We start from the raw sequence: 14665 nt of genomic DNA on the forward strand, positions 1-14665 counted from the left end.
GTAGTGTGTGTGTGTGTGGGGGGGGGGGGCTAGGGGGTTAATGCACATGAAAGTGCCCATCAGAAAGAATAGGCGAAATAGACAGGTAAATTTAAATAATTACTGTTGAAATAGGGTTTTAGATTTCATACTATTTTAGCACAAGTGCCCCAGACGTGATGCCTTATATAGAGAAAATCATTATGATACATTTAACCACCCATGGCTTCACCTCATGTAGATGCGCCGACAGTGTTGTTGTTATTAATCAGAATTCTTAATGGGGGGAGGGGGGACAGAAGTTACACACTGTAGCTTTAAAAAGGCGTGTAGTTTGCAGGTCCAGTGCTAATGCTCGCCTGAGATTCTCCCCTTGGCTGCGCAGTCTTGAACTCTGCTTTTACACTTTATTTTTCTTCCAATGCTTTCCCCTCTTTCTTTCTAGCTTCCTCCATCCCCCCATCCGATGGGCCATCTATCCATCCCCACTCTGGTCCTGCACACTCCATCCATCCACCATTGTGACAGTTTGATTTGACTTTGAATAGCACTTCTTCTACAAAACCAAAGCCTTGTTGCTGCTAGACATAACTCGTAGCTGCTGTAAACCACATTAGGTGCCTTGTGCTAGTTTCTTTCTCTCTGCTTCTGCTTCATGGTACATCTCAAGGCATTTTTTCCAATTGTACAAAAAGAAATGATGGACGCATGGCTTAAGAGAGAGTGAGTGATAAGATGAATGTACTCAAGTCATACTGTCCAATAAGAGCTATTCTAGAACAAACAGCATCCAATTATCAATGAACAAATCCACTACTGAACCAAAACAGATCAATATGATTTATGTTTAATATGTTTTTTTATTGTTTCTATTCCAAATGTTTTATACACTGTATGTCCAGGAGGGCTTATGTCTCTGAAAATATCATGTTTTTACTGTTTTTTTTTGAGTATATTATGTAAAATTCCCCTGTGTTTGAAAAGCCTTACTAACGTCCTACTTATACTAATGTTGACGTCAATTTGAGTATAGTGTGGTTGTGTATGCAAGTTTGTGTAGGCGGGAAATGCCCCTTTACTTTTCCTACTCTGCCGCCCCACAATGCATTGCGTCTTTTCAAACGAAACAGATGTTTTTTTTTTATTATTCTTTATTGCTTCTGTATACTTCAGTTTAATTGTAAACGGTCCGGCGAACCTCGCATACACAATCGATCATTAAGTACAGTAGACAGCATGTAGTATATACATGTTGAGTATGTAGGAGGGAGGACGTTAGTAGGGCTTTTTCGAACACAGCCAAGGTGTCACTCTGTGGTCAAAGCACACTGGAAAAATATATCTGTCTCGAGGTAGGTCGTTCGTTAATCTTCGATCAACTGCACTCCCGTCAATGTTACAAACTGGAACTTTTTCTTGAATATTTATGTGTATATTTCCATTTTATTTCAATGTCTCGAAAAATTTTCTACTTGGACGTTTATCTCAAATAGACAGCAAAGCAAAAGGGGTTTTTTACAATGTCACAACCTCTGCAAAATCAAAGTAAAACTGTCTTTACGGGCGGATAGTACAAAAAGACCTGTTCCTACTACTGAATGTACAAATAAGAGATAGAAAAAATCAATACATTTCAGTGTTCATATACGCCCATTCTATCCAATAACTAATAGACCACATCTGAACAGAAATATTGCGATGAACACAAACACACACAGTTTTTGTTGTGTTTATGATTGAATGTTGGTACTTAAAGGCATCTTTCTTTAGGACCATTATCATTATGACAAAAACTAATAGCCAGAGTTACACTTACTACGGCTTATTTTCTTTCTGTTTCATTTTTCCGTACTTTTTGTAAGTAAGTTAGAGTTTTTTTTTTACTTTTCTGGATTTGATTGGTCTTAATTATGTAGAAGAGTATTGGCACAAACACTGGACAATATGTATGTATGAGTAGCATTAAAGATGAAAGATAAAATGAGAGAGATTGGTGTATTGTTGTCAGCTCGTCCCCCCCCCCCCCCCCCCCCACCCCCCTGCACTGAACTACTGTCCTGTCTGATGATGATTGACATTTTGCTGTAGAAATAAAGCCATTACAGGTGGATTGAATGTTATCATTGTATATCGTTATAACAGTATAGACATGGCTGTACACTCGGATGCAGTATATATAATATATACATGTAGTTATGTTAATTGATGTACAGTTTTCGGGGTCTTTTTATATACAGTTTTTAACAGTCATATCGAGATTTACTTGTGGAAATGATTTTTTTTTTTGCCAACCTTTCTGTAGCTATCAAATGGCAAAAAAAAACGTGTAAAAGCTTGTACATTGTGCTTGAGAAATAATAAAGCCAGAAATGAACAATTTAGTGTGTGTATTATTATTTTCTTCTTCTCACGAGTAATATTTTGTAGCTGCACTTCACATATCGGACACAGGATGGCAGCAGAGTCTAACTAAATATTGTGGTTGTTTGCAAAGTGGATGGCTGTGGGGAAATGTTTTTTTTTCAAAGGCAAAAAATAGGCCGAGAACGAACGTATGCGATATGTTTATTAAAATGTAATCAATACGTTTTGTAGCCAAACGTAATTGAGAATCCCGAACAGTTCTTGGCTGAGAACGAACTTGTTTGCGATATGTTCATTAAAACGTAATCACGGACAAAATACGTTTGTCAGTCAAACGTAATTGAGAATGCCGAATAGTCCTCTGGGAACGTAATTTTGATGAGACAGGGTTGTTTTTTTTACGCTGCTGTTTAGCAGCACGCCATCATCAGCATCCCGAATCTCTTCTCCGCATCCCGTCAATCATCAGCATCCTCCCATTTCTAAACTAAGCATATCTTATCCTGAATATTTTAAATTTAAGGTAAGAAAGTTCTCGATACAATATAGTAAAGTAAAAAATAGACAACAAAAACAATATGAAGTTCAATTGGTGCAGGCCATAAGTGATTGTTATAACAAGACTGTAATATCTGATGCTGATAAAAGTAACTTCATAAGCCTACAAAACAAGTTAGATCATTTCAAAAAGGCCCAAGGTGCTTATGTTAGATCTCGGGCTAAATGGGTAGAGGAGGGGGAAAACATACTTTTTATTTTAGTGGATTAGCGAAAAGGAGACAGGAGAGAAAGGTGATAAATACATTAATGGTCAATGAATGTACAGATCAAAGAAAGATATCTGAAGAAATGTATAAATTCTACTCCAAACTTTATTCTTCGGAGTGTTCCACCTTTGACTCAGATATTTTTCTAGAAAGTATAAAGTCACGTGTCCCCCAGATAGATTTAGCTTTTAAAGAAATGTGTGAGTCCGAGATCAGAATGTCAGAATTATATGAAGCAGTCAAGAGAATAGCAGTAGGAAAGGCACCAGGTCAAGACGGGTTGACTTCTAATTTTTATTAAAAAAAATTGTGAGGAAATTAAAAGCTTTTTATTTGATGCCATAATTGACATTTTGAGAAATGGGACACTTACACCTACGATGAAACAGGGACTTATAACTCTCATCCCCAAGATAAGAGATACATTGACAATCTTCACGCTGTCACCTTATTGAATACTGACTATAAATTGTTTACACATGTGATTGCTGAGAGATTAAAGGATGGTTTGACGCATATTATATCTGACACCCAATCTGGTTTTCTCAGGGATAGATCCATACATAATAATATAAGATTGGTATTAGATTTATTGGACTATAGACATTTAATTGAAGATGATGGAGTGATTCTTTTTTTTTTTTACTTTTACAAAGCTTTTGATTCAGTTGAACATTCTTTTATTATAAAAACACTGAAATGTTAAGTATCCATGATCATCCTTTAAGTACTGTATATAATATCCCATTTAAAAGTGAAGTCAAATATTTAGGTATTATAGTCACAAAAGATAAAAAAAAGTAAGAGAGACATCGAATATAGAAAGTAACATTAAAAACAATAAAACTATTCTCAACAGTTGGCTTCAGAGAGATTTATCCATTTTTGGACGCATTCTACTTACTAAAATGCAAAGTTTATCTAGACTAATTTACCCTTGGAAATACCCAACAAACTAATCAAGAGAATGAATCAAGATAACTTCAATTTTATATGGAAAAATAAATATCATTATATAAGAAAAAGCGATATAGTTAAATCTGCTGAAGATGGTGGTCTAAATGTCATTGACTTTGATCCTATGAATGGTACCATCAAATTAAAATGGTTACAACATTTTATTAGAAAAAGGTCATAGTTTTTGGTTTGATTTCCCGTCTAAGATCTTCAGGAATTTTGGTAACATTGATTTCGATGCGACTTTGATATTTCCAAATGACCAGTCAAGTTATCAGCTTTTCATCGTCAGGCTCTCCTTTACTGGAAACTCATGTACAAGCATAATTTTACTCCACATACTGTCCCAATATGGAATAACAGATGTATTCTAATTAGGAGAAAGGAATGGATGGAGACAGGTATCTGGTCAATTTGTCATTTGTTGGATAATAATGGTGATATCTTAACATATAATTATTACATTGTGAAATATAATTTAGTTTGTACTGACAAGCAATACAAAGTGGTAATTAAGGCAATACCACAAGCTATGATCCTTTTAACCAAAGGCATGCTAACCTACTCTGTGATCATTCCACAAGAGCCTTCATTATTCATAGAGGGAGAACATTTTCCAGATAAAAAATGTAACAATAAATGTATAAGAACTGCCCTTAACTCAATCTGCTTCCCTTCACCACTTAAAGGCCTACTTCACCGGTTTGAATATGAAGGTGTATTGAATTCTGAGATCCTATGTAGTATAAATGTGCGAAAAAAATTTAAATCGGTTCATCCTAGCCTGAGAAAAGGCAGAAAGAGTGTTTTTTTTAACCCTATATTTCTCTTTCTCGTGACATCACAGAAAGAGAAATATAGGGTTTAAAAAAAACGCACTTTGTAAATATTACTGTGATGTCACAGTAAAAGACATCACAGTAATATTTACAAAGTACGTTTTTTTTTAAACCCTATATTTCTCTTTCTGTGATGTCACGAGAAAGAGAAATATAGGGTTAAAAAAAACACTCTTTCTGCCTTTTCTCAGGCTAGGATGAACCGATTTAAATTTTTTTTTTGCACATTTATACTACATAGGATCTCAGAATTCAATACACCTTCATATTCAAACCGGTGAAGTAGGCCTTTAAGAGAAAACATATATTCCAGAAATTTACTAAAAATTATATAAAAAAAGATAAGAACCATTCACACACACACACACACACACACACACACACACACACACACACACACACACACACACACACACACACACACACACACACACACACACACACACACACACACACACACACACACACACACACACACACTGCCTGGGAATACCAGATGCTGTAAGCTTTTACACTTCCATTCACAACCAGCAGAGGGCGCTGTTGCTTCTTTCAGCTGAGACACATATTTGAGAAACTTCCATTATTTTTTTTTTTAATTCTTTATTGCTTCTGTATACTTCAGTGTAAACAGTCCCGAGTCCCGACCAACCTCGCATACACAATGGATGGTTAAGTAGGCAGTATGTAGTTTATACATGTTGAGTATGTGGGAGGGAGGACGTTTGTAGGGCTTGTACAACACAGCCAATCTAAGTTATTTCCCCCACAGTGCCCCCTACAGCTCAGTCTTAAGCTTTATATTAAGGTTGTGGCCTAATCAGTGTAAAGTGGTCCCACCTGATAGTAGCTTGTTAAAAGACAGGAGTAGCATTGAGTCCACAGCTTGTTCTGCTTGTAAGACATTCACCTGCCTGGCACCATGTGGCTTCTTGTCGTCCTCTGCATTTCCACAGGTAAAGTGAAACGTTCAAACTACTATATTCTGCTAAAATACTGTTTAAAGCAGCTACGAGGAACTTTGAAATATTTCTGAAACGGTCAAATTTTCCCTCAGACGAAGATAAATGACATGTAACAGCAAACGAGACCATCAGTGCAAATAATGCTATTTTTATATAGTTTTGTTAATTCCTTTTGTCATGGGTATTGTGTCTGAATTGTGCTGTAGAAATGAACTTGTTTAATTAATTTTTTTCTCTTTGTAGTTGGCTGTGTCCCCTTGAATATGACTCAGAACACTACGGATCAAGCACAAGGTTTGTGTTTTATTTTATTTGAACATGTGCAATGTAATCTAAGCATCAATTCAATGGTGCGCCACTAGAAGCCAGAGACTCTTAAGGTAGACTGGGAGATGTATTGTACATGGTTGGACTACAAATCCAGTTGACTGCATATGCACATATTGTTAATATTGTTTCATCACATTGCACATTTCAAAAGTATCTATCGTACCAGGACATTCCTTGCACTTAGTATTTAGAATTCATAATGTAAATATTGCTTGTTTATCTTATTACTCTATATTCTTTTTAATGTTCCTTTTGCACTGTGGGTCAGAGAAACACCATTTTGATTCTGATGTAGGTCATGAACTGACAATAAACAGACTTTGACTTGACTTTAAATCCTTCCCAAAATGATAAAACTCACAACTTTTTTTTTAATTATTTTTTTCAGTTGGTGTGGCCATTTTGAATGCCACCCATAATGTGACTACTCCTTCCTCATTCCTAGTGTTAATATCAATGCATATTAACACTAGGAATGCGTTGACTTGTTCAAAACCATGTGGTTCAAATTCTTTACATTTCTTAAGGTTTTTATTAAATGTATAAAGTGGCTTTACTACTATTACCAACATTTCTTTTTTTTTCTAGATGGAGGAGTGACTTTAGATGACACAGCAAGAGGTGATGTAATGATCATCATTAGATGTCCCTTAGACACCCATAATGCAACAATATAGAGACATTTTTTTAAAAATGTATTGGTGAGAGTTCAATATACAGGTCACCGTTTTCTCACATTTCCCCCTCCCCCCCCACCCCTAGAACTTGCCCTCAGAATAACTCTTAAATTATTCTCTCTATTTTTTTTCTGAGTTCCGTTAATGCAGCCAGCAACTCTAAAGGGTTGATTGTGTACTGTGTGTTATATGAAAGCATAAATCCTGGTCATTTAAATGTATAAAGGGCCCGTATTAACTAGATTTCTCTCTTTCAGATGGTGGCGTCCCTTTAAATGACAAGGGTAATGTGACTGCCTCAGGTTGGCAATCATTGGGTTTTAATGGTTGGAATTTATTTTCTTGTTTTTCAAAATAATGTGATTTTTAAATGTGTCTTTGTCTTTAGGTCGTAGTTGTGATGTGCAGCAGCAAGCCAGCGTGGCAACCTTAAAAGGTAAACTTTTTAGGTGATGCAGTCCCTTTGAATAACACCATCATGCGACTACCCCAGTACAACTAGGTCTGTGATCAATGCACTTTTCTTGCACTTTTGTCATTTGCAACGATGTATAGAGATTAATTTAGTTTAATTCTGCTAATGTGAGGGCAACTCTAAAAGGTAGATTGTGTACTGTCTATTGTTATACATGAAAGCATAAATCCTGGTTATTAAATGTATAAAGTGGCCTCAGTATTAACTAGATTTCTCTTTCAGATGGCGGCGTCCCTTTAAATGACGAGGGTGATGCGACTAGTAAAGCAGCAGGTAACTGGTGCTCACTAGGTTTTTTATTTTTGTAATTTGTAACGCGCTTTATAAATCAGATGAATATGTTATGTGAAAGATGTTTTAATAAAACATTCTTAATTATTTTCAGTTGATGCAGTCCCTTTGAATAACACCACTAATGCGACTACCCAAGTACAACTAGGTCTGTGATCAATGCATTTGTCATTTGCAACGATGTATAGAGATTAATTTAATTCTGCTAATGTGAGGGCAACTCTAAAAGGTAGATTGTATAGTGTGTATTTTTATACATGAAAGCATAAATCCTGGTTATTAAATGTATAAAGTGGCCTCAGTATTAACTAGATTTCTCTTTCAGATGGCAAGGGTAATGCGACTAGTAAAGCAACAGGTAACTGGTGCTCACTGGATTTTTTTTTTGTGTCATTTGTAATGCGCTTTATAAATCAGATGAATATGTTATATGAACGATGTTTTACAAAAACATTCTTAATTATTTTCAGTTGATGCAGTCCCTTTGAATAACACCAATAATGCCACTACCCAAGTACAACTAGGGTTGCGTTCCGAATCGCATACTCTTTCTTTTTTCTATTCTACATACTACATCCGACTATAAAAAGAATCTAGTTAGGATGCAGTAGGCATACTATTGAGACATACTTTACTCTCTTATTTCATCATAACATTGCGCCTTGATCTTGCCTCTAGCTTTTATATCCGTCGCATCCCCGTTGGTTTTCATATGGAGGCTTAGTCGATGTGACGTCACTTCACGTGCGCACTGGATTGTGGGTCAGAATCGCCCAAATAGGATGCACTTTTCAACACTAACAATCTTGGCCGCATGAAGTAGGACATCCGGGTACTTCTAACCATCCTAAATCTGGCCACAAGAATTGGGACATCCTAAATCTTTTTTCCACATACTATATAGTAGAAAGTATGCGATTCGGAACGCAACATAGGTCTGTGATCAATGCATTTTTCTTGCACTTTTGTCATTTGCAACGATGTATAGAGATTAATTTAGTTTAATTCTGCTAATGTGAGGGCAACTCTAAAAGGTAGATTGTGTACTGTCTATCTTTATACATGAAAGCATAAATTCTGGTTATTAAATGTATAAAGTGGCCCCAGTATTAACTAGATTTCTCTTTCAGATGGCGGCGTCCCTTTAAATGACGAGGGTGATGCGACTAGTAAAGCAGCAGGTAACTGGTGCTCACTAGGTTTTTTTATTTTTGTAATTTGTAACGCGCTTTATAAATCAGATGAATATGTTATGTGAAAGATGTTTTACAAAAACATTCTTAATTATTTTCAGTTGCTGCAGTCCCTTTGAATAACACCACTAATGCGACTACCCCAGTACAACTAGGTCTGTGATCAATGCATTTGTCATTTGCAACGATGTATAGAGATTAATTTAGTTTAATTCTGCTAATGTAAGGGCAACTCTAAAAGGTAGATTGTGTACTGTCTATTTTTATACATGAAAGCATAAATCCTGGTTATTAAATGTATAAAGTGGCCTCAGTATTAACTAGATTTCTCTTTCAGATGGCGGCGTCCCTTTAAATGACGAGGGTGATGCCACTAGTAAAGCAGCAGGTAACTGGTGCTCACTGGTGTTTTTTTTTTGTTTTTGTTTTTTTTGTCATTTGTAACGCGCTTTATAAATCAGATGAATATGTTATATGAACGATGTTTTACAAAAACATTCTTAATTATTTTCAGTTGATGCAGTCCCTTTTGAATAATGCCACTACCCAAGTACAACTAGGGTTGCGTTCCGAATCGCATACTCTTTCTTTTTTCTATTCTACATACTACATCCGACTATAAAAAGAATCTAGTTAGGATGCAGTAGGCATACTATTGAGACATACTTTACTCTCTTATTTCATCATAACATTGCGCCTTGATCTTGCCTCTAGCTTTTATATCCGTCGCATCCCCGTTGGTTTTCATATGGAGGCTTAGTCGATGTGACGTCACTTCACGTGCGCACTGGATTGTGGGTCAGAATCGCCCAAATAGGATGCACTTTTCAACACTAACAATCTTGGCCGCATGAAGTAGGACATCCGGGTACTTCTAACCATCCTAAATCTGGCCACAAGAATTGGGACATCCTAAATCTTTTTTCCACATACTATATAGTAGAAAGTATGCGATTCGGAACGCAACGTAGGTCTGTGATCAATGCACTTTTCTTGCACTTTTGTCATTTGCAACGATGTATAGAGATTAATTTAGTTTAATTCTGCTAATGTGAGGGCAACTCTAAAAGGTAGATTGTGTACTGTCTATCTTTATACATGAAAGCATAAATCCTGGTTATTAAATGTATAAAGTGGCCTCAGTATTAACTAGATTTCTCTTTCAGATGGCGGCGTCCCTTTAAATGACGAGGGTGATGCGACTAGTAAAGCAGCAGGTAACTGGTGCTCACTAGGTTTTTTATTTTTGTAATTTGTAATGCGCTTTATAAATCAGATGAATATGTTATGTGAAAGATGTTTTACAAAAACATTCTTAATTATTTTCAGTTGATGCAGTCCCTTTGAATAACACCAATAATGCAACTACCCCAGTACAACTAGGTCTGTGATCAATGCATTTGTCATTTGCAACGATGTATAGAGATTAATTTAGTTTAATTCTGCTAATGTAAGGGCAACTCTAAAAGGTAGATTGTGTACTGTCTATTTTATACATGAAAGCATAAATCCTGGTTATTAAATGTATAAAGTGGCCTCAGTATTAACTAGATTTCTCTTTCAGATGCCAAGGGTAATGCGACTAGTAAAGCAACAGGTAACTGGTGCTCACTGGATTTTTTTTTTTTTTTTTTTTTTTTTTTTGTAGATTCAAATTCCTTCCATGTCTTTGGGTTGTTTTTGATGCATGATGTGCAAGCTATTTAAAAAAATAAAATAATAATCTTATGTTACTCAAATTTCTTACATTTCTGTAGTTCCTGAGCAGCAGCAAGACAGCGCAGAAACCTTACAAGGTAAACTTATCTGATCAAATATGCAAATATATAAAAATGCATTTTCACTCAATGTACATTAACGGTTTTTATCTTAAACGGTCCCAGAGCTTGACGACGACATGGTGGTTGAAGAGGGAGACATATTGAGGCCGGTGAGACTGAACTATTTTTATTTCTACTTTTACCATGGAATTTCACTAGTATTTAAGATCCATAATTTCAACGTTAAAGGTGCTAAAAGGAGCTTTAAAATATTTCTAAAACAGTCTAATTTTTCCTCTGATCATAAACGACATGTAAAAGCATATGAGATCATCGGTGCAAAGAATGCTATTTTTATATATTTTTTTTAATGCCTTTATCATGGGTATACGCTCACCCAGGAACAACAGCTGGCGTAGTAAAAAGACTACCGCTTTTGACCAAAGGGGGTGCAAGAGTTAACACATATGGAAAGTTCCTCTGTGCACCTCTTTTAATGGCTGACACTTTTTATTTTATTGAATTGTACTAGTATTTATTACACTTACCTTCATCATTAAGATAACTATTATGAAACATTCTTCCCTAATATTTACTGTGTATATCTGGTAAACCTGCATGTTACCTTTTATTATAAATAATAATTTTAAAGATATTAACAGTTTTAGTATTGACCAATTCAAAATCATCTTGACTAGCATTTCATCTTATATTCTTGCTCTTATTTTATTTAAATTAATGTATAATCATTTTTATCATATTTTATTTCTGATTTTTACATGTTATCCTTGTAAGTGTGTGTGTGCTCGTTGTCACTGTAAATGAGAGAAACCTCAGTTTCTTTCGAGTGAAAATAAAGGTTATTGATTTTCTTAATGTCTTAACTAACAGGAGGACAGGAATGCTGTGGAGTCCATTTGGCAACACGGTGTTGTACCTTTCGCCATAAGTGACGAGCTTGGTGGGTTGTAGTGGTATACTTTAAATGCGACCTGATTTATGAACACTGTATGTACATAGATGTTACACTGGGGTCATCCCTATGGTCCCACAGCCCTATGGTCCTGACATTGGCGATTGGCTTCAGGCATCACAGCTGGGTGGTTAGAGTTAGGGCACGGTTAGGGGACAGGGAGAGGTTGGCATAGGAGTGACACACACCCAATCTCACACACAGAAATACCATTCTCTATTATATTGTTCGACTATATAATAGTATGCCACAAACAGGCTGTGGGAACATGGACACGCTCCCTTTACATTGGTACAGGTGAATAAGCAGGTTTCTCCTTTCTGTTTTCCCTCCTAAACAGCTCCTCAAAGAGACAATATCTACGCTGCCTTACAGATGATTTCTGACGTCACGTGCGTCCACTTCATGCCACACACCACGCAGTACAACTACCTCCAGTTTGTCACCGGCAGAGGGTGAGATATATTTACTTTCTCTTACAAAATTGCTTTTAAAAGTGTAATTTTAGTGGGGTCAGTATTTTTGATGCATGATGTAGCGACATACCAGTTCACATAGTCCGTGTATTAACAGTGGATTTCTTTTCCCAGTGTATACAGAATCACTTGCAACTTTTTTTATTTTAGACATTCTGAGCTTATCACCATTGATGCATAGTGAATGTTGTACCCTGAGAGCAAATGGTTACCCAAGTCAAAGTCCTTGATTGTTTACCCAAACCTGGCCAATAAACGTTTTATTTTTATTGTGACATTTCTCTTTGAACTCACTCTCACACATAAAAACTGCACTTCATTTTTAATCATGTAAAATGACGTGTTTTAATGAACTCTCTCTCTGTCCAGCTGTGCGTCGTTCGTTGGCGCTCAGGGCGGCGCCCAGAAGCTGTACTGCAGCCCGTCCTGCAGCGTGGGCAACATCTGCCACGAGGTCATCCACGCGCTGGGCATTCACCACGAACACACACGCGACGACCGAGACCAATACGTCTCCGTGGCGTGGGAACACATCAAACGAGGTAACAACTCGGCCACCATTTTGTTTTTTATTTTTGTATCAATCGGGTCCATTTTTTTTAAAAGACGTAAATGTTAACGGCAATATATATACATTAACACTCATACCTACAAAAACATCATTTATATCCATACAGTTAATGCGACCACATCCACCTCAAAATGAATGTAAAACTGCATTCTACTAAAAGATAGTGGTAATAAGTAAAGAGAGAATGCCTATGTATATTCATTCTCCATTATACCCAGGTACTTTTAGAAATTTTATCGAAGGTATAATATATTTTTATTTTGAACATGTAAGCAATAAAAAAACTAAGTTAAAATAGTAAATGAATAAATAATAAACGGACACGCTTTCAACATGTGGGAGGTAGTAAAAAGACACATACTGGTGCAGCTGTTGTATTTTCAACATGTCTGCATTGCTTCTAAAGATGACGTCATTTTACATTTCTGATTTTAAAGGGAAATCGAAGAACTTCAAGGTGAAATACGGGAACACGCTAAACCTGCAGTACGACCTGGATTCCATAATGCACTACGGAAAGTAAGTCCTAATGTTGTTGGGCATTATTTCTTTTAGGCAAGGCAAGTGTATTAGTATAGCACAAGGCCATTTAAAGTGCTTTACAGGGGCATGAAATACATCAAGATTAGATGTTAGAAATCCAATGTATCCAGCTAACAGAGCTCTGGAATAAATGAAGAGACCAGTCTGGATTTTTCTTCATTACTTAATGGAAATGCTCTTTAACGACAATAATTTTGGGGTAGAAATATTTTCAGTAGTTTGTAGAATAAATCCAAAATGTTAATTTTACTCAAACATACGCCTATAAATAGTAAAACAAGATACACTAAACATTTGGAGTGGTCTCTTAATTTTTTTTCCAGAGCTGTATGCTATTTCTTCATTGTAAAGGCCATTCAAAGTGCTTTACAGGGGCATAAAATACATCAAGATTACACATTAGAAATCCATTTTATCCAGCTAACATCCAGCTTTTTTTCCCCCTCAGGTATTTCTTCAGTGTAGACGGCAGTCCGACGGTGTTGACTAAGCAAAGAGGCGTGAGCATTGGTCAGAGGACGCACCTCAGTCACCTGGACATCCAGAGACTCAACAGACTCTACCGCTGTGACAACGTGTGGTAGAGTCCATTTCAGGTGCATATTTATTTTATTTAACCTTTATTTATACTCATATCATTGAGGTGTGACCCTCATTTGCAATGATGTCGACACAAACGACAATACATAATATACAATATCAAGCTGGTAAAGAGAAACATTTTAGACAGGTGTATAGTGGCTGAAAATAAAATTGGTATACATACTGTATGCAGCTTTCACACAACGAATAAATAGCTTAAAGGTGCTACTAGGAACTTTTGTAAAATGTTTGTAATTGTTAACAGCAAATGAGACCATCAGTGCAAAGAATGCAATTTTTTTATATAGTTTCTTAATGCCTTTGTCATGGGTACGCTCACCCAGGAACAGCTGGCGTAGTAAAAAACACTACTGATTTTGTCCACATGGGGGTGCAATAATGAACAAGTTCCTCGGAGTAACTTTAAAAAAAACATATTTGAAACTTTTTAAATATGCCTTTATCTGCAGTGCAATACTAACATGTCTTTTTTTTTTTCTTTCAGATCCAAATATGTACTGGCTGAGCGGGCCGCATTGGTGGAATAATAATAAACATTTAAAAATCCTATTCATGTTTTATTTGTATATTTCTTGAAGCATAGACTAGACTACACACCAGCCTCAAATAAACCTCATAGCTGAAAAGTTAACCAAGAGTTGATATGAACTTACTCTTTGAGCAAAATAGCACGTGACTGCATCATGTTTGTAGGTATAACAGTCGGATCCAAACACCCACATTGTTGACAGATTTGGTTTCCTACCTGTTAACATGAAATATGGGCTGTTTTCAGTCCTGTCATTGTAACATCTACAGGTCCTTCTCATATAATTAGCATATTGTGATAAAGTTGATTATTTTCCATAATGTAATGATAATAATTGAACTTTCATATATTTTAGATTCATTGCACACCAACT

At 36.1% G+C, this 14665-nt stretch overlaps 1 protein-coding gene across 1 annotated transcript; it reads left to right on the forward strand.

Annotated features, from left to right (window-relative positions):
- Positions 1-6134: 6134 nt before the first annotated feature.
- LOC307269639 (zinc metalloproteinase nas-14-like) lies at positions 6135-13744 on the forward strand (the record flags this gene model as incomplete). The annotated part of the gene is made up of 9 exons (XM_080052636.1): positions 6135-6165; positions 7267-7314; positions 10595-10633; positions 10721-10767; positions 11489-11558; positions 11911-12025; positions 12416-12588; positions 13055-13136; positions 13609-13744. 9 exons carry the CDS (start codon positions 6135-6137, stop codon positions 13742-13744), a joined length of 741 nt encoding a protein of 246 aa, XP_079908762.1.
- Between the last annotated feature and the right edge of the window lie 921 nt (positions 13745-14665).

The sequence above is a fragment of the Ammodytes marinus genome (genome assembly GCF_949987685.1).
Source record: "Ammodytes marinus genome assembly, chromosome: 24".
Classification (NCBI taxonomy): Eukaryota; Metazoa; Chordata; class Actinopteri; order Uranoscopiformes; family Ammodytidae; genus Ammodytes; species Ammodytes marinus.